This window comes from Bos indicus x Bos taurus, chromosome 4, assembly GCF_003369695.1.
Source record: "Bos indicus x Bos taurus breed Angus x Brahman F1 hybrid chromosome 4, Bos_hybrid_MaternalHap_v2.0, whole genome shotgun sequence".
NCBI classification, from domain to species: Eukaryota; Metazoa; Chordata; class Mammalia; order Artiodactyla; family Bovidae; genus Bos; species Bos indicus x Bos taurus.
In genome coordinates, this window is record NC_040079.1 from 73484961 (window position 1) to 73503682 (window position 18722).

General features: G+C 38.0%; 2 protein-coding genes across 10 annotated transcripts in view; one reads left to right on the forward strand and one right to left on the reverse strand.

Moving 5' to 3' along the window:
* KMT2E (lysine methyltransferase 2E) overlaps nucleotides 1–14650 on the reverse strand; it is a 91088-nt gene extending 76438 nt beyond the window's left edge. For 2 of the 3 annotated variants that reach the window (XM_027539706.1, XM_027539704.1), the window contains exon 1: nucleotides 14282–14650. The gene's annotated coding sequence lies outside the window, so the exon portion shown is untranslated. The remainder of the gene's footprint in view (nucleotides 1–14281) is intronic. The other variant, XM_027539705.1, reaches the window with a different exon arrangement.
* Nucleotides 14283–18722, forward strand: part of LOC113891554 (DEAD-box ATP-dependent RNA helicase 30-like) — a 37065-nt gene continuing 32625 nt past the window's right edge. For 3 of the 7 annotated variants that reach the window (XM_027539720.1, XM_027539723.1, XM_027539719.1), the window contains exon 1: nucleotides 14283–14865. In XM_027539720.1, the coding sequence (XP_027395521.1) occupies nucleotides 14287–14865 (579 nt within the window). In that variant the 5' untranslated portion in view covers nucleotides 14283–14286. Of the gene's footprint in view, nucleotides 14866–15085; nucleotides 16725–18722 lie in introns of those variants that run through there. The other 4 variants (XR_003510798.1, XR_003510796.1, XR_003510797.1 and 1 more) reach the window with 3 other exon arrangements.

Consider the following 18722-nt stretch of genomic DNA (forward strand, 5'->3'; position numbering starts at 1 on the left):
CACAGTTTTGCAAGAGGTTACTACTGAGGGAAACCAGGGAAAAGACACACCGAATTTCTATGGTTTCTTACAACTGCATGTGAATCTACAATCACCTCAAAATTTAAAAATTTTGAAGTGACATTAAAATTGTGACCTTCAATTTTTGAGTACTGATAGAAACTTTCCTGCAAATAAATAAAACCTTACACAAAAATCTAATCATCTATTTTTATTCTAGGATAAAAGACAGTTTTAATCTCCTATGCTTTTCCCAATGATTGCCAGCGTCAACTTCAAGTGTTGTGTCAAGGAGGCTACAGCCACACACAAATGGGAAGTGGCCACAGTGATTAATGATACTTGCTAATGGGCACAGCAAACATTTTTACTTCATTATTTGCTAAGTCTGTGCTTAAATAGAGTGGCAGGGAAATGTCCCTGCCTGCACATCCTCCCACTTACCAGTTAAGTTTCATTAAAAACCTAAGAATTCCTGGAGAATAGTTTGAAAATCATTAGCTAAAAGGAAATACTAACTCAAAATGTGACATGAAAAACATATTTCATTGGTGAATTCTCTTATCCAAAGGCAAAAAACAAAAGCAGTCATAAAAAAAGTAGTATTAAGGTATAACAACTAAAAATCAAAATAATACAAATCCTGCATTTATCTTTAGTCTCTCAACCTATACAGACTATCAAGCAAGTTCATTCTCGCTTTTTTAGCCTACAAAAAGTATGTCATCAGGAAAGGGCATAGTTTTGACTGAAAAAAAGTTTGCAATAATTTTATTCTCTCATTCTTTATCCTACTCTCAAGCAAAACAATGTTCTCCCTCTTCATGATGAACTAAGTATTCCTTCTATCACTATTTTCAGTCATTTCTTTTAGACTGAGAATTGAATCCTCTCATTTCCCTATATAAAAACAATGTGCATCAAATCAAATTAACAGGATTTGAACAAATCTTTCTGATCCTACTGTCTACATTTTACTCTATTAGACTAGGCTAGCAGAATAACTTTCTAAGTAGTTGCTTTTATTCTGACTTGACCTTTAATAAAATCAGTGATTCTCAAACATATATCCACAAAGTGCCCCTTTTCATACACATGGAGTTAGGAGTTGAAAATAACAGATTTGTAGGCCTCACCCCAGAGATTCTGATTAAGTAGGTCTGGATGTGATCTTAAAATATATATATATATATAAAGGATCTGCTTCAGTGCTCTATTTTAGAACACTTGCTTAAATACTGAATATACTTCAAAGCCCACTCTAGTTCCCTAATTTTGCCCTCTTTAAAAAAGCATTTAAAAAAAAAGCCTAATAGCTCACAGTAATAACTGGTTCCTAATCTTGGCATTATCAGGTTACCTTGTTCCATTCTAATATTCCAATATATAAATCCACTGATTATGCCAGTCTTTTTGTGATTGTTGCGATAGCCTTGCTCATTCTTCTTCATTTCCCTGTATTTATATCAATCCCACCCAATAATAAAAATATTATTAAACCTTCCAGGATCCTTTAAGTACCAACGCTTCCTTGAAGTCTCAACTTCCCAACTTTGACATCTCTGCCACAACCTAGCTTTAAGTTTGTCAGCAGATCAACCTCCTGATCACTGTTTTCCTTATCTGTAAACAATAATGTGACTAGGTTAACTCAAAAAACTGTTACAGCTATAAGGTCTCTTACACACTAATCTCTTCCCTTCTTAACTTCCCAAAGAATATATTACTTACATTTTTTAACCACTGGTTTATATTCTGACACACTTTTAAGTGTTAGATATACAGATTATCTACTTCACTCTATAGCAAGAACTGAGATATTTATATCTGAGAGAGGGATCTAGCTCTCAAAGCTTAGAACAAAGTGGCTAAGACATCATCTAAGCTATTCTTTCTTTAAAAAAAAAAAAAATTATTTTTAAGTTTTTGGCTGTGCTGGGTCTTTGTTGCTGCGCGGGCTCTTGTCTAGTTATGCATGCTGGCTTCTCACCGCGATGGGTTCTCTTGTTTGGGAGCATGGGCTCTAGGGCACTCAGGCTTCAGTAGTTGCAGCACATGGGCTCAGCAGCTGCAGCTCCCGGGCTCTAGAGTACAGGCTTAGCAGTTGTGGCACTCAGGCTTACTTGCTCCTAGATATATGAGAGCTTCCCGGACCAGGGATCAAACCTGTCTCCTGCCTTGGCAGGCAGATTCTTATCCACTGAGCCACCAGGGAAGTCCCACCTAAGTTATTCTTGTTTAAACCACACTTTAACACATTTAATCCCTTCCTCCCCCTTTAGATAAACATATCTTAAAAACAAACAAAAAATCTGCCATTGAAGAATGTTAGTGATTGATTTCCATCTGGAAACATTTTTTTTTGGTTTTTTAATTGCTTCTTTTTTCTTTACTACTCGAAACTGTGGTTGTCCTCAATATTCCCCATTATTAGTCTCCAATCTTGGATTTAACCATTCATTTCTGATTCCCTATTCCTAGCCATCTACAGGTTGTATATTAATTCAAATACCTGCCATCACTGCAAAAACCAAACTTTCCAACAGAATCTTTTCACATTATCTTCTTCCATTCCATTATTTTTATTAGTATTCTATTCTCCCAGTTCTATTTTTAATCCTTCTTTTCTCTAGTCATTTTAGTCACCCAGTCTTTTGTGTCTCCCCAGTATTTCAGATTCACTCTTTCTCAATTTTCATGCCCACCTCCACCAATCATTGTCATCTGAATAATTTCCAACAATCAACAACCCTTGCAGCTTATCACCATCGATTTTAGTACTTTGTCTCCAAACAATAGAAGAAATCTTGAGTGTTAAGCATTCCCCCTCTCCACATCATGGCAACTATTCTGTTACTTCAAAACATAATAAATATAAATGCAAATTCATTCATTCAACATACTTATTGAGCATATATACTTTCTCAATACTATTCGATGTACTGGGGAATAAATAGTGTATAAAATTAAATTGCCCTTGAGACACCTGAAATGAGTTATGACAATCTAATTTAATCAATGGTATCTTAAGAGTAGTTTTCTCAAGTAACTGCCTTGGATTAATAATTTGTATATTCTCATTACCTTGTCAAGAACTAGTCTTCTTTAAGGATTAATGGAAAGCTATGATGATTTTCAAATGACTTAAAATTCTTGATCACTCTTTAGCTCTGTGACCCTCAGTCTCTCTACGTCTCTCATGAAAAATGGGTGAAAGATCTACATTGCAGAGTTGCTGCACAGAGAAAATAAGATACATAAATACACTGTAGATACTCATTTATGGACATTAGTGTTGTGCCTCTTAGAATTAAAGCCATCAAGTTTATATTTTCCAACTCAACGATAATTTAATTAATTCCAGTCAAAATTCTATTGAGTATCAAGGTCACTCAAATGGTGAAAAAACACATGAAAGAACAAATGATGGGACTACCTGGGGGTCCAGTGGCCAAGAATCTGACTACCAATGCCGGGGACAGGTGTTTAATCCCTGGTCTGGGAAGATTCCACATGCTGCAGAGCAACTAAACCCATGTGCTACAACTACTGATGCCCGCATGCCCTGGCACCCATGCTCTGCAATGAGAAGCCACTGCTATGAGAAGCCCACTCATTGCAACAGAGTAGCCCCCACTTGCTCCAACTAGAGAAAGCCTACATGCAACAATGAAGACCCAGTGCAGCAAAAAATAAGTTAAAAAAAATTTTTTTTAAACATCAAATTGATAAAAATAAATGGTCAAAGAAAATAAATACATGGTGAAACAGTTTAAAATAATTTACTATCAAAATCTTAAGTATAAAGTAAGAGTACTTTTGGGACTTATCTGGTAGTCCAGTGGTTAAGAATCTGCCTTCCAATGTAGGGGACTTGGGTTTGATCCCTCATCGGGGAAATAAGATCCCACATGCCACGGGCAACTAAGCCCACATGCAGCAAATATTGAAACCGAGCTCCATAACAAGAGAGCACCTGCCTGCCACAATGAAAGACCCCATGCCACAACTAAGACCCGATGCGGCCAAATAAGTGCATTTTTTAAAAAAAAGAGTACCTTACCTTCTAAGTATTTAACAACCAACAAAGTCAGCGAGAGAATGAATAAAAAAAGGGAAAATACTTTCCATGTTTAAACTGTTTACTTTTATGGAATTTTTCCCAGTCTTTTGATTCCAGAGCTTACAGTATTCAAAGATCAACTTCCTCTTCATACTTTAATATAAAAACAAAATCTAGAAATGGAAGACTAGAGTATTACAACTAGACAGTTGAAGCTCAAGAGAAAAAGTCGATGCATTTCACCCTCAAAAATGAATCATGACACTAACAGATCTAAATCTCTATCAGGAAAGCTTTTAGAGGCATATACTCACTGAGAAATTTTACAGTAAAGAGAAAAAAAAATCAAGAACAAAGCTGGTAGATATGAGTACTACAGTGACTAGTATTATATGCTAAAAGACAGGCTACGTCCACTTTTACTTTCAAATTTCACTGTAAAGATTTTTATGGAAAAGTACATATAAATCAAAAGTAATCCACATGTACTGAGCTGATCAGCCACTCTTATAAAAGTCATTTGAACATGGAGAAAGAAATTACTATGTAAAGTTGAGGACTGAACTAGAAATATTTTTCCCCAAATCCATAATGAACCACTTACTTTAGTACATAAGAAGCTTCTTTTAAGTTATAGTTTAGGCTATATATAAAAGCAGAACGTCTTTTAAAATCTCCATCACTCTAGATTAAATATCACACAGGCTGAAATTTGAAAACCACACAAACTGATCCCACGGACATTAGCCAACACAATCATCAGTTACTTTCCATAGGAAATATGTACAAGATCAGCAAGCCAAACTTAGTAGCTACCATGATACTTCCATACAGAGGGCATTCAATTCTTTGCCGTTAAATGAATCTAGTTTATAATATTATCAGAGATAGAAAGGTCCTTAAAAAAAAAAAAAGTAAAATTTAAATCTCTCAAGATAACAAGGTTTCTTGGACCTTAACATGTTAGTGTATCTGTTAAATTCCAGAATCTGTCATTTCATTTAGGAAGGGTCCTATAAACCCCACTGGACAAACCAGGGTCTAATTCTGAAAGAATATTTTTAGATCTCCAAGATACTAAGTAAAAAAATAAAGTTACAGAACACTGTAAGATCCATTCTTTTGGATTAAATATAGAGAAATATAGATTTATATATAAAAAAGTGTGCTGCGCTTAATTAGTTGCTCAAGTCATGTCTAACTCTGCAACCCCATGAACTGCAGTTCGCCAGCTCCTCTGTCCATGGTGATTCTCCAGGCAAGAATTCTGGAGTGGGTTGCCATGCCCTCCTTCAAGGGGACTTCCCAACCCCAGGTCTCGCACACAACAGGCAGACTCTTTACCAAGCGAGCCACCAGGGAAGCCACAGAACACTGGAGTGTGTAGCCTATCCCTTCTCCAGGGGATCTTCCCTATCCAGGAATCGAACCAGATCTCCTGCATTGCAGGCAGATTCTTTACCAGCTGAGCTACCAGGGAAATCCAGGGACTAGAAATTCATGAGTTCAAAGTCCATCATTTAACATAGAGAATAATGCAAGATTATATACAAATATATAATATAAACCTGTATTTTTAATTTAGGCTATCGTTCATCATTATTTTTGTGTCAAGCCAAAGTATTTTTTGAATATGGCTCTTATAATTTGAATCCTGGGTTCTCATTATTGCATAAACCGTATCTATAATGCATTATCCATGGTTTTTGGTTTTAGATTATTCCAAGGTAAGAAATGGAGCAATGTGAGACTTCCTTCTAGATTTGTATTATTTTTCCCCATAATCTTTTGTCTTACCAATACCTAACTTGACAATTTTCTTCAGCAATTAATTTGCCTTTATTAAGTTTTCCAAAGCATTTAACTAAGGTTTCGTCTAAACAGTTCTCTCTTCACATTCACTTATCTGATTCATGTAATATCTAACTAATATAAGCACAATACAATAAGCACTCCATGTAAATTATACATGTGGGCCCTGAGCCACAGTAAGATTATTTAAAGAAAAGATCTCACACATTAATTCTAACTCTAGATTCTTAACTTCAGTCAACATGGTGATATTTTACATGTCTACAATGGGGATTTGGGCCTAAAAGAAAATCTAATTCATCATGGGACTTGTTTTTGCACCTTTTCACTCTATACTTTTTTAAAAATAGGATAAGATTTGGTGATGCTACAAATAAACTTTCTCTTAATGCAGTTGTATACAATTGACTCAAATAAGTTTTAAACCAACAAAGTACCTCTAAAATGCTTCAAATCCACTGTATCATTTTACTAATTCTCACTATTCTGAAATATGATCATCTTAATTTTCTCAGAAGGGAATTTTAAGTTTTATAGAATTAAATCCCCACTCTGCAAATGTTTACAACACTTTCCTTCTCATAATCTCTCTGAAAATTTCCAAAGAAATTAATAATTTTCATTCAATATGTTATCCAGGACCTGAATCAGTATAACATTCAAATTATCATCCAAATTCATTACCAAGATTTTGCTATCACTGAAAGGAAATATGCCAAGTTGATAAAAGTGTCATCAAAATGTAATCAAAGTATAAATGTGTGTTTTTTCTGTTTCTTGTCCCTCTCTTGTCCTTCTGAACTTTTTGAGGAGTACATATTTCTTTCACTACAAGGTTCCAAAGATCATACACTGCTTCGTCCTAAGAGTTGTAGATGTTTGATGCTCTCCTGTATTACTATCTTACCAATGCCTTTTTAAAAAGTACTGGCATGTATATATGGAAAAGAAGAACCTGTCTCAATGTTTTCAGAAAAAAAATACTTTACTTGTAAAAAATTACACAAAGGAAGAATTTTTAAATGGAGGAAAAGAAACAGCACAATTAAAATAAGTATTTTCAGCCTTGCCTTAGAAATCAAATTGCTAGCATTAGGAGCAAATCATAAACTGTAACTCAAGGTTCATATAACAATAACTCTAAAAATTAAACAATGACATGGAACTACACCATTAAAAAAAAAAAAAACTACCAATCTAAGTACTTAATTTTTATGTTCTGAATTTAAAATTAGACCAGATTCGAGAAACTATTTTAAATCCCATTTGTATGGAAAACTGTGCAGGAATCTGTCAATACTATCAAAATTACCTATACTTTTCTTCCTTAAAATTAATTTATTGTTGTGATTATGAAAGCAAATTATATGCATTACAGAAAAACCAAAAAGGAAAACTCCCATAATGCCAATTACCTTGAAACAAACCACAAACTAAAAACCTTGTGCAGTCACCAGAGTAAAAACTGCACTGCACTTAAATGTGCAGTCACCAGAGTAAAAACTTACTCAAGCAAGAATCATCAATAGATGCTAAATCTAGGAGAGGAAAGTCTGATGAGGAACAAAATATTTATACAATCTCAAAATATCTCTTTACAAATTACTTAATAATGGCAAAATGAGAAACAATTTACTATAAAATGGAGAAACTACTCAATACCTTAGCAAGCAATCAAAATGAACATACTAGTAGTGGGCAAACAAATATCAAGTACCTCCAGATAATAAAAACAAACACAACACTTATTACTTATCCAGTATTCCAGCCAAAAATGCAAAATCTGAATTTAATTATGAAGAATCCTTAGATAAACCCAAATTGAGGGGAACTGGATAAATAACTAGCCTGCCAATGTCATGACTAAATAAAAACTAAGGAACTCTTTTCCAAATTATTGGAGTCTAAAGAGATCTAAGAACTAAATGCAATCTATGATCCTGGATTGGCTATTGTATCAGAAAAAAAAAAATACTAATAAAGAGCATAATTGGGACTACTGATGAAAATGGAATATGGCCAAAAAGCTAGATAAAAGTATTACATCTCTGCTAATTTTCCTGAATTTAACACTCTGGTTACCTAAGAAGGGATGCTTGTTCTTACGAAATGCATACTTAAGTATTAAGGGCTCTAACAGGGCACAATGTATACAATATACTCCCAAATGTTTAAAAAACTTTCAGAGAAAACAATATAGTATATAGTGAAAAAAATGTTAAAAATCAGGGGATCTGGATGAAAGATATAAGGGCAAGTTTCGTACCATTCATGTAACTTGCCTGTTGCCTGTAAGTTTGACATTATTACAAATTAAAACAAAAATGAAAACCCTGGTTTTTCTGGGGAAATTGGTCAACATCCACATACATATTTATTTACATGCAATATAGCATTTTTAAATTAAGAAACAAAATCATCAGTTTGATAATATTTAGTTTTAGAAATCTTCCCAGATACATCTGGGTATCTGGGGGAAAGGCAGTTATTTTCAGATGAATTAGAGGTGTTTTTCTCTTGCCCTCCATCCAAGGAAACTATTCCCCACCCTACCCCCTACACACACACCATAAAAACTCAAACCACTACCATCTCCTTTACCCGTCACAGCTAATTAGAGGGATCAAGATGGAGAATACTGGCTCTCTGACACCTTGCCAATTCTTGTGAGGCCCAAATGCACTTTCTTCAAATAAGTTCTGTGAGATTTCCCTACAGCCTTATAACAAATCGTTTACTTCAGCTAGCTGGAGCTGATTTCTGTTCCTTACATCCAAACAAATCCTAAAACAGTAAGCTTTTGAGAAGTAGAAATAAATGGAACAAGGGAAACAGTAGCTACTCAAATTAATCTTTTGTCTGTGCTTCAAAAATAGTGTTTAGGTGGAAGTTTAAAGCCAAGATGTAATAAGGCCCTGTCAAATTCAACCAATTATGCAGCTTCATTTAAGGAGAAATGCAAACAATTCCAAAAGAAACAATCTTACTTTCAAACTCACTTTCTCAAGAAGAGTTACTATGTATCAGACTAACCTCAGACTTGCCCCCAACTCCATCAATTTATGGCTACTGAAGTAAAGTCCTAACCATTCAAATCTCTCACATCAAGAGAGTCTTTTGCCACATGATTAAAGATGAAATGAGCTTTCAAATTCTATAAAGTTGTCTCTCTTTAAGTGACATACAAAATATGAGGAATACAAAAGATCTCTCTGTAAAATCAAAAATAGAAACTATCACCTCATTAATCTGTGGGGGAAAAAAAAAATTAGAAGGGTGTATCTTTCTCATATAAGTCTCCTGACAGACCAAACAGTAAGAAAAATGGAAAACATATTATTAAACTTATTTAACCCTAAAGTTTAAATTATTTAAATTAATTTATCATAGTAAATTCTATTTAAGCCTTTAAATAAAAATTACATTTTAAATATCTTTTGAGAATAAAAGTCAACATAAATCTTTAAGTTTTTTTTTTTTTTTTTTTTAATTTCTGGTCTCAGATAAAATGTTAGATAACTATGTAAACTTGAAATTATAAATACCACAATCCAAAACTAACTCAATCTCACTGTTTTATTATATATTTAGCTTCTGCCACAGGCTCAGACCTTAGATGCTGCACCCATGTTGGTTATAACACAGGTATGATTACTCAATATTATCTTTCTCAATAATAAGCCTCAGAACCAAAAATGTTTGTTTGTTTGGATTAGTTCTAAATTGAGCAATCTAAGAGTTGCTAGAAAATTATAATCTTCTCCAGTTGTATAAATAAAGAAAGAAAGCTGTACTTATTTTGCTTCTCATGTTAAACCCAGATTTCACATTTGAGATAGTTTTAAAATGCAAAAACAAACATTTTAATTTAAAATTATGGATGTGTAATTATTTATCCACTAAATTATAAATCAATTATTTATTCATTAAAAGGCATAATGCCTGTTTTGATGACATCTTAATGCAACACATCAAAAACAAATTCTGTGACTGACCTGTTGCATGGAAAATATTCAATACCCCCAAAAGCTTAAACAATTCTGGTAAATAACCCAATGACATCTGATAAGGGTGTACATTTTACCTAACAATAAAATACGGCTTTCCAGTTTAAATAAAATTTGACTTATAAGCCGTCCACAAGAATTCATTTCAAATCAAAAGAAATACAAGTGAAATACAAGACTGACTACCTTCTTTATAGTTTTGAACCACAAATACTGCTCTTCATATTGTTAGGTAACAAAAATATTTTAAAGAAAAAATGAGGCTCCTCCCAACATTATTACAAAAGAGGCAGTTCAAAAAAAAAAGGGGGGGGGGATCCACTCCAATTTTAAACCCAGCCTACAAACTGAATAAAATTTACACGGCAATATCTCAAATAGTATCTGTCTTGTTACTCTGCCAATCAACACAAAAAACTTTATCACAAAATAAAAATAATGTTATACTCAATATTAAAAAGTCTCGCAGAATACAAATATTTAACATTTATTCTAATACATGCAAGGAATGTCCCTGATCACTCTGAATATGTGAGATGTAAACATATTCACTTAAACAAAAGCTTTAAACTGAACAAACAAATGAGCACCTACTATCTGCTAAGAATGACTCCCTTGGATACAGACACTATTATATATTATTAAAATATTTTTTAAAAATAAACATTTCTTAAGATTCCATACTACTATTCTTTAAGGCAGTTTTTTGATAGCTCTTCAAAGTTCTGTGATTTTATACAATACTTTAAACACACAGTGATAGTACACATTTTATGTCCCAGCAATAATTTCCAGAAAAGAGCTATTAGAATAATACACTTTAAAAAATAAAACCATACACTTCTTTAGGAGTTTGATGCATTAAAAAGGGTATACTATTCTTAGAAATCAACTTAATAAATTACAATTCCATTAAGACCACCATGGTATGTATTGAGAAGAGTTTTTCCTAACTTATTAATTGGCTTTTTGCCTCACTTTTTCATTTTTGGAGTCAAGAATTCATAGGGTTAACTGTGGTATATAGGGTAAAAATTCTCTGGCTGGAAGCTGTGAGGAAAATAGACAAGGCAAAATTGTAGAAGAGTTATCAGAGAGACCTAAAGAGTTGAAGAGAAATGAGATGCCCTGTAAAGGTTCTAAACTTAAATTGATATCAAAGGGATCCTATAACTTATCCTGACAACAAAAAAGAAACATGATCAAAACATAGTCTCTAAAAATAAAACTTGCTCTCCAATTATGTTATGATTTTCTACAGATCCATTTAAACAGATAAACAACTAATCCCTCAAACTTGGCCACCTTAAGAACAAAGACCATTTGACTAGCTTTGCCCCAAGGGCCAAATGTTTCAAAACTCCCTGTGAACAAAAATCATGCCTCACCTTTTAATAAATTTGCCTTAACAATCCAAAATACACAGTCAACTGGAGTACACAAGAATCAAAAGCAAACATCTACAACCATGTTTTTTATAAAGGGTAATATACAAACAAATAAAAAGCCAGACTCATTTTATAGAGACCAAAAACATATCAAAAGAAAACAAAAAGAAACAAACCCCAAAGCAATGAAACAGGCCAGTATGAAGAAAGCTCATACAAGTGAAGGCATCTTTTCTCATAATCTCCAACTCTGTATTGTTTCTTTGAAGCCAAATAAATCCAAATGCCTTATATGTCTAGACTTGATCAAGGTCAAGATCAACAAAAACACAGGTATAGACAGCATTCCCTCCTATGACTACATAAACCAAGTTTTCCTAGGAGTATACTTATTTCCTACATTAGGTAATAAGTTTAAAGTACCAACCCTCTGATCTTAACCCACAGATCTTAATCACCTAAGTCTATAAACGCGCAATCTTTACACAGCAGTTGAGGATCTGAATGAAATGCTCACTGAGAACATAATACAAATGAATAATGACCCCAAATCCCTACACAAACTCTCCCACTACCCACCAACATTTCATCTTAAAACATTTCAAAGATTTTAAGCAAGGCAGTGTGTTCCGTCTTCCATGATGAAACTCCCTAAGCTAGTAATTTCTACTATTTTGTAAATTAGAAATTATCAGTCTACTTCACACGAGCTTCATAAATCTCTTATCCCACTCTAAATATTTTAGAGCAGAATTTATGATGGAATAAGAGAATCATTAGATAGTGGACACTCTCCAACCTCTTTAAGTAGTACTGGACTGAAAGGCACTCATCTTCCAGTTGCTCCACAATCAGAACAGTCATTAAATACCATTAATGACCCACTCATATCTCACTGCTTACTTCAGGCCAAAAAAGATCACCCTCCCACTAGACAGATGAATTCTAATCATTCACACTTGTAAAGTTAAGTGACATCATTTCATTTTCTGCCCAGATTCAAGGCCTTATTATGATATGACTTTTATTTAAAGTCCCACTAAAACAGACTAAAGTTCACATCCCATAGCCAGTAAATAAATGGACATGTTTGGCAAGGAACAATATCAAGAGCTAGAGCTTTACTTTTTTACTTACATAATTGTGACAATATGTTATAAGACAATTACAGGGCAGCAAAGCACAGAGCTCTACTTTATCAAATACACAATCAACTTACAAAATTCCTAAGCAACGCTTAAATATATGGGGAAAATGGATGCAAAATTTAATAGTAGGAAGAACAAGCACCTCCACACCCAGTGAAGTAACAGGTTTAGGCTTGTTTGTACAGCTCCCTAAAAATTAATTTGAAAGAGTACAAAAAACCAAAATTCACAAAATTGGTCAAAGGTTGAATGAGACACGTTCTACTGTAGATTAAAACATCGATTCTTACAGAATAGGCTGTACTTGCACACTTACTAAATATTTTAATTTACTTTAGCTTATTGAACGAAAAACGCTTGGATTAAACCAAACAAAAACTATTATTTGCCCCCTAATAATTTTTTTATATGTAAGAGCACCTGACCTCACTGCTGAAATTTCTAATAAAAACACCTGAGTGCTTTTTAGTTTTTGAAACGTGGTGTCATTTTACTTGCCTCTCAGGAAAAACCCGTAAAACTAATCAACTAAAACACAGCATTTGCAATTTGCAGTAAAATCGACACATCTTTGTAAACGGTTTGGGGAGGTGAAAAAAGGCCCAGCCTCTTCATGTAAACATAATAAGCCTGTAATATGCTGCAGACAAACGCACTGCAAGGGGTGTGGAGGACCCGAGCTGATTAGATTACCACAACATCAGCCTGGGGCCGCCATTTTTAGAATCTGTAAAGGACAAAAGAGGGAAATTTCACTTTTTACTGGCCATCTAGGAGATTAAAGGAAAAACTGACTGTTTTCCAATTAGGTATTGATGTCTCCAGCCTAGAGCTGAATGCACTTCACTTAATTCTCTCCAAGGTCTCCAGAACTCCTAACACCTTATGTTATTCACATCTCTAAAAGGTGAGGAGAAACGGGCAAAACGGGGCTCTCTCTGAAGCTAACTCTAGCGATTCCCCCTTGACTTTAAACTGTATCGTTCGTAAAACACAGTCCAGCAAGAATGCATCTCTAAGGAGCTAAGGCCGATGGAAGAGAGCCCTCCGGATTGTTTGCTCTCTCCTCCTCCCCTGTTTAGCACAGTGAACCGTTTGTTTCTCTTCTGTGTCTGCTGCCACAGTGTTTGTGCCAATCCCTTGGTCAAAATCAGCTTTCCTGAAATGTGCCATATTGTGGCTTCTAAGCCTCCGCTACAGTAAAGGGCGACGATAATGCAAGCGGGGAGGGGGCGGGGGGCAGACTGAGACGGCTGGGTGCTGGGGTGACCACCTCAGGGGCGGGTTTACCCTCTCCCGGAGAGGATGAGGAGCTGACTTGTTCTCCCACAAAGGGATATACCCAAGGCGTTCTTGCCACCCCCTTCGTATTTACGAGAAAATTAAACCAGAGACTGCCAGGCGACAAATGGAAGCAGCAGAAGAAAATGGGGCCTATACGGGTTCCCAGCACCTGAACAAGATGCGGTAGAGGAAAGGGAGAGAGCTGGCAGCTCCTGGGACCACTTCGACACAAACCCTACTAACAACAGTCACAAACCTACCTCCTTACCCAAGCGGCTCTAACCCGCTGCCGGCGACGAGTGCGCCCCCTCCCTAACTCCCACTCTCAAGGGGGTTTAACTGCCAGTTTCCCCTTCCCCAACCCTAAAACCCGCCATAATACTCCCTTCCTAGGAACAAGGAGGAAAAAGGATATATTCAAATCAAACAAGCAACGTCTAGCCCCCGCCAAGACACCTGAGTCGACGTCGACTCCCCCACACCGTAAGGATAAAGATGAGAAAGCCCCCTCCCCCTGGAAACACACGTCCCTCCACCCAGCAAACCCCAGGAACTCCCAAGGAGACGTCAGGCACTGACCTGTGATGTTCACACACCAGACACCCGAACCCCGTTATTTGCTCGACCCCCAAGGAGTCTCTCCACACCTCCGCGGTCAGACGATCCCCCGACAGCAGCCACTGCAGACACAGGACCCGGCTCCACACACCCCCTCCCCAAACAGCAGCGCTCAGCCTCTTCGCCAGCAAACGAGGAGTAGGGGAGGGGGCACAGAGACAATCAACAGGAACGCAGAGGCTACGGCGAGGCTGCTCACAGTGTCTATACCCCCTCTATTTGCCGCTCCCGAACTCAGGTACAGTCTCCGACTCAGCCCCCTGCGCCCGCTCAGTGTCACTGCCTCTCGCTCTGGGAAAATGGCGGCTGACGGCGGCGGCCGCGGCGGCGGCGGCGGCGGCGGCGGCGGCAAGTGCACGGGGCCCGCCCGCCCCGCTCCGCAGGGGCAGAGGGGGAGGGGACGAAGCTGCCCGCCGCCATTTTGCTTATGGGCTGCCGCCCGCCGTTGCCTCTCCACGGAGGCTCGAAGACAGCCAACTGGAGGCAGAGCGGTCAACAGAATCTCCATCTATTTCACAACAGATGCATTCAACAATTCACCGAAGGTTTGGGAAAGTTTCGGTATTTGATGGGATTGGTTCTTTATCCCCTTTCCCTGAGTAGCCTTTAAGTCTGGATATCGGTGAGCTTGGGCGCGACACTACTGGGTGGAAGGATAACGATTGTAGGCCTTGGAAAGAGCCCCCCTCTCTCCCCGCAAGCACTTTCTCCCACTCCCAAAACCACCTCTGTCCTATTCTTTCCTCCTCCCCCCCCCCCCCCAAGTCTGGCCTCCGGAGCGGGGTGAACTCGGTTAGGGTGTCACTCGACGCCCACTAGGGGCTGAGGCGGCTTCAGTGCGCAGGCTCCGAGCACCGGATAAAAGCGGAGCTGTTGAGTCCAGCGCCGTCTCGATGGAGGAGCCAGAAACGGAAGAGGTCGGGGGGAGAAGCAGCTGGAAAAATACAGCCACCGTCAGCGCCGCCTCCCTGCCACCGTGTATCGGGGTAAAAAGCTGTCGTTGCCGTCGGTGCAGTTGCCGTCGCTACCTCCTACTTCTTTGGCCCGGGGGAACGATTTCCCCGCCGCGGGATAATGTGCGGGGAGGGCATCGGGAATTCCTTTAGATGGCAGTTGACTAAACGGGGGAGGGTCAGACAGACGGTTATCTAAGAACAAAAGGGTAGGCCAAAAAATAAAGGGTTTCCCCAGTAAAATGACACGGTGATTGCGGTTCTTGTTTTCGGGGTCTTTCCCCGAAATGGCGGTTTCCGTCTTCTTGCTCCACAGCGACCCGGAGCGCTCGGTAAGCTGGGTGGGGAGAGGCAGAGGTGGTCCACGCAGCCAATCAGTGTCTGATGTGTTGGGTCGAGCGCGTCCTGATTGGCTAGCAGTGACCTCATGCTGCAGCAGCGGGTGGGGCCAGAGCCGTCGGGGGAGGCTGTTGCAAAGGCCGAGAGGGAGAAGTGACGATGGTGTTCGTTGCTGCCGCGGCCGACTCCGAACACAAGCTGTGGCGAGGGGAATCTAAAGGCTCTTCCTTGACCATTTCTCCTGTCCCTGCGCGAGGTGAGGGCCCCGGCTCGGCCTCTGCGAAACTTTGGGGCGCTGGCGCGGACGAGGAAACAAATTCTCCCGTGACTTTAGGAACTGCGTCAGGGCAAGATGGCGCTGGGTCTCCTTGGGGCGCGGGGGGAGAGGCACGTCCACCGTCGCCGCAGCGCATGTGACCGGGCTGCATTCCTGTGGGGTTTGGCTCAGACCCAGGCGGGGGCGGGGGAGGGGAAAGGGCTGGGGCGGAGTAGTCTGTGGTGCGGTCGGCGTCGGCGGCCTGAAGAGGAAGAGTTGACTGAGGGCGCTTCCCCTCCCCCATACTGCTTAGCAGCTGCGGCTCGCTGGGGAAAGCCCCCCGAGGGACGCTCCTGATGGGGATGTGACGGCTGTTGTGAAGGGAAAGGCTTGTCGCCCTATTTTCTTATCTGCCTTTCTCCTTACGAAGTATACTTACGTAAGGTGGCAGATCCCTAATGTGGGAGCTGGAATCAGCCACGAGTCGGGAAAGGCCACTGGACTGAGTAAAGAGTCTAGCTTCTGGGCCACAGCGCCAAGGAATATCGATTCATTTCCGAGAAAACTTAAGTTTTTCAGATTCGAATAGCAAAATAATCCTTAAGTTTGGAATCAAGTGTAAAAAGTGTGATGATAAATACCCAGGAGCACCTGTAATTTCCTGAAAGTTAAAAAGAAATCAAGGAGTATACCATCTGAAGTTTGAGGGCCCTTTTCAAACTTGTTGCTTCTATCTGTACTTTCTTCCCGTTTTCTCCCTGTCTGTATACCCCACAAGAATGTGAAATTCTATAAATTTTTTTAAATTTAGACGTGATTAGTAATACAGAATAAAAACTGCTAGTACTGTAATATACATGAAGTTGTAAGGGTGTTTTCAGTATTCTTGGTCTTCTGTTGTTTTTCTGTCGTCCTCTTAACTGGTTTTTTAAAATAAAAATGAAACTGTAATCATTTTTGGTATATATTCATTAAGATTCCTGCACCATTATGAAATATTAAAACTTGCCTCTTTAAATCACTTGTATAAGTATGAATTTTAATTTTAGTATTTGAAGCTTTGCTAGGTGAAGATTTCCAGCAGCTCAAAAGTTCTTATGGTCAATATTGGCAGATTAAGTAGGGAAGTCAATTTTATTTTTTTATTATTCCCACTTGCCAAAGTAGTATAGCAGCCATTAACTGAACTAGAGAAGAAAAAGGGCTTCTCACATTGGGTGGTGGTGAATGAGAGCTGGGAGTTATTCAACAAAGACTTGTCCACCTAAAACCTGACTTGCTTTTTTACTGAATATCTATATTTGGTACTATGAGAATGTTTGTTGGTCCTAAAAAGATAACTTGAACCTGGAACCAAGGTTGAGCTATTTCCTTAGTCTTAGTTATAGACTTGGTAGTTTGAAAACAAGACAGAATTTTTAATACTTTAAGTAGTACAAAGATTTTAAAATTAAACTTTTTTGTCCACTCTCAATATAAATTGGGCCTTTTTCCTATAAGAATTCTTGAGTAATTTCAGGGATCTGTATTACATATAAGTAAATGTTTCATTCCCCTTAAAGGAATTTTCTGGCTTAGAGGGACTGAATACAAAGTAGATTTAAATGTAATTTTCAAAAATGTTATAACTTCACTGTGCCTTAATAAGGAAAACAGACCATATTGCAAGCTAATGGAACCAAATCCTTGTGCTTTTAATCAGTTTGTGTCCTTATTGTTCCTGATTGCCAAATCCATGAACATATTTAGCTCTAATTTTTCTTCATGTTCCTGTGATTCTTGAAATAGTACTTGCAGTTACTTGTCTTTGTCTGCCTTCTTGCGTTTTATGTTCTCCCTGGACAATTTCATTTGTGCCCATTCTCTAATTAAACATCCAGGTTTTCATCTCAGAGCTGCAGATGCAGTGTTCAGGTTTACCAGGGGCCACAGGCTTCCTGAAGGTTGCAAAGAGTTCCACACAACTTAATGACTGAGCAACAGGCTTCCTGAACTCATTAAAAAAAAAAAAAAAAACTATACTTGGTACTTGATCTCAAACTGTAAAGTACTAGCTTTCAGACTAAATCAACAAGCCAAAAAAACCCCAAAAAACCCTCTTTTGACCCTCACAGAGTTTCTAGTAGAGGTAAAGGGCTGATTATGCTCAGCAGCAAGGTTTCCTCCCCTTTCATGTGTGAGATGGGGAGGGAAGGCTGCTAATGGGACAGAGAGAGTGCTGCCCCTGCAAAGATGGGAAAACAACAAATGGCCTTAGTATTTTTGACATTCGTATTTCTCACTTATTAATGGACATTTTAACCTACAAACTTCAACGATATCTGAACACCAGAAATTATTTGTGTTTTATAGTTCCTTGATGTATTTGGGGCTTATGTAGTTAGTACTGCTTGCTCTGATACAGAGGACCCAATAAGTTCTGCCCTTGTGTTTTTGTCACTTGTCATTTTATGCGTTACTGGGTCAGCCATTAGCAGTTACGTGTGTTTTATGTGTTATAACATTGGCATTCCAATAAGGGCTTATTAAAATGATACGTAAAATGAAGCCCTGCAGGAAATCAAATTTGAGCTTTTAGCATAAACACTGATAACCCTTCTGTCTTAAAGCTTTTGGGGGGATTTTTGAATAGTCATTGTCTATTAACTTTATTTTTTGACATTTGCTGAAACTAAATTCATAGTAAAGAAATCATCTTAATTACATGTGACTTTCAAAGGATTTTGTTTTTATATAAAACTCTTCTGCTCCACCTCTCCCTGATTTTAATGGCCTTTAAATGCAGAATGAAAAGATTTATATCTGAGAAGTGTTTGAGTTGAAACCGTTAAATATACCTTAAAATAATATTAAC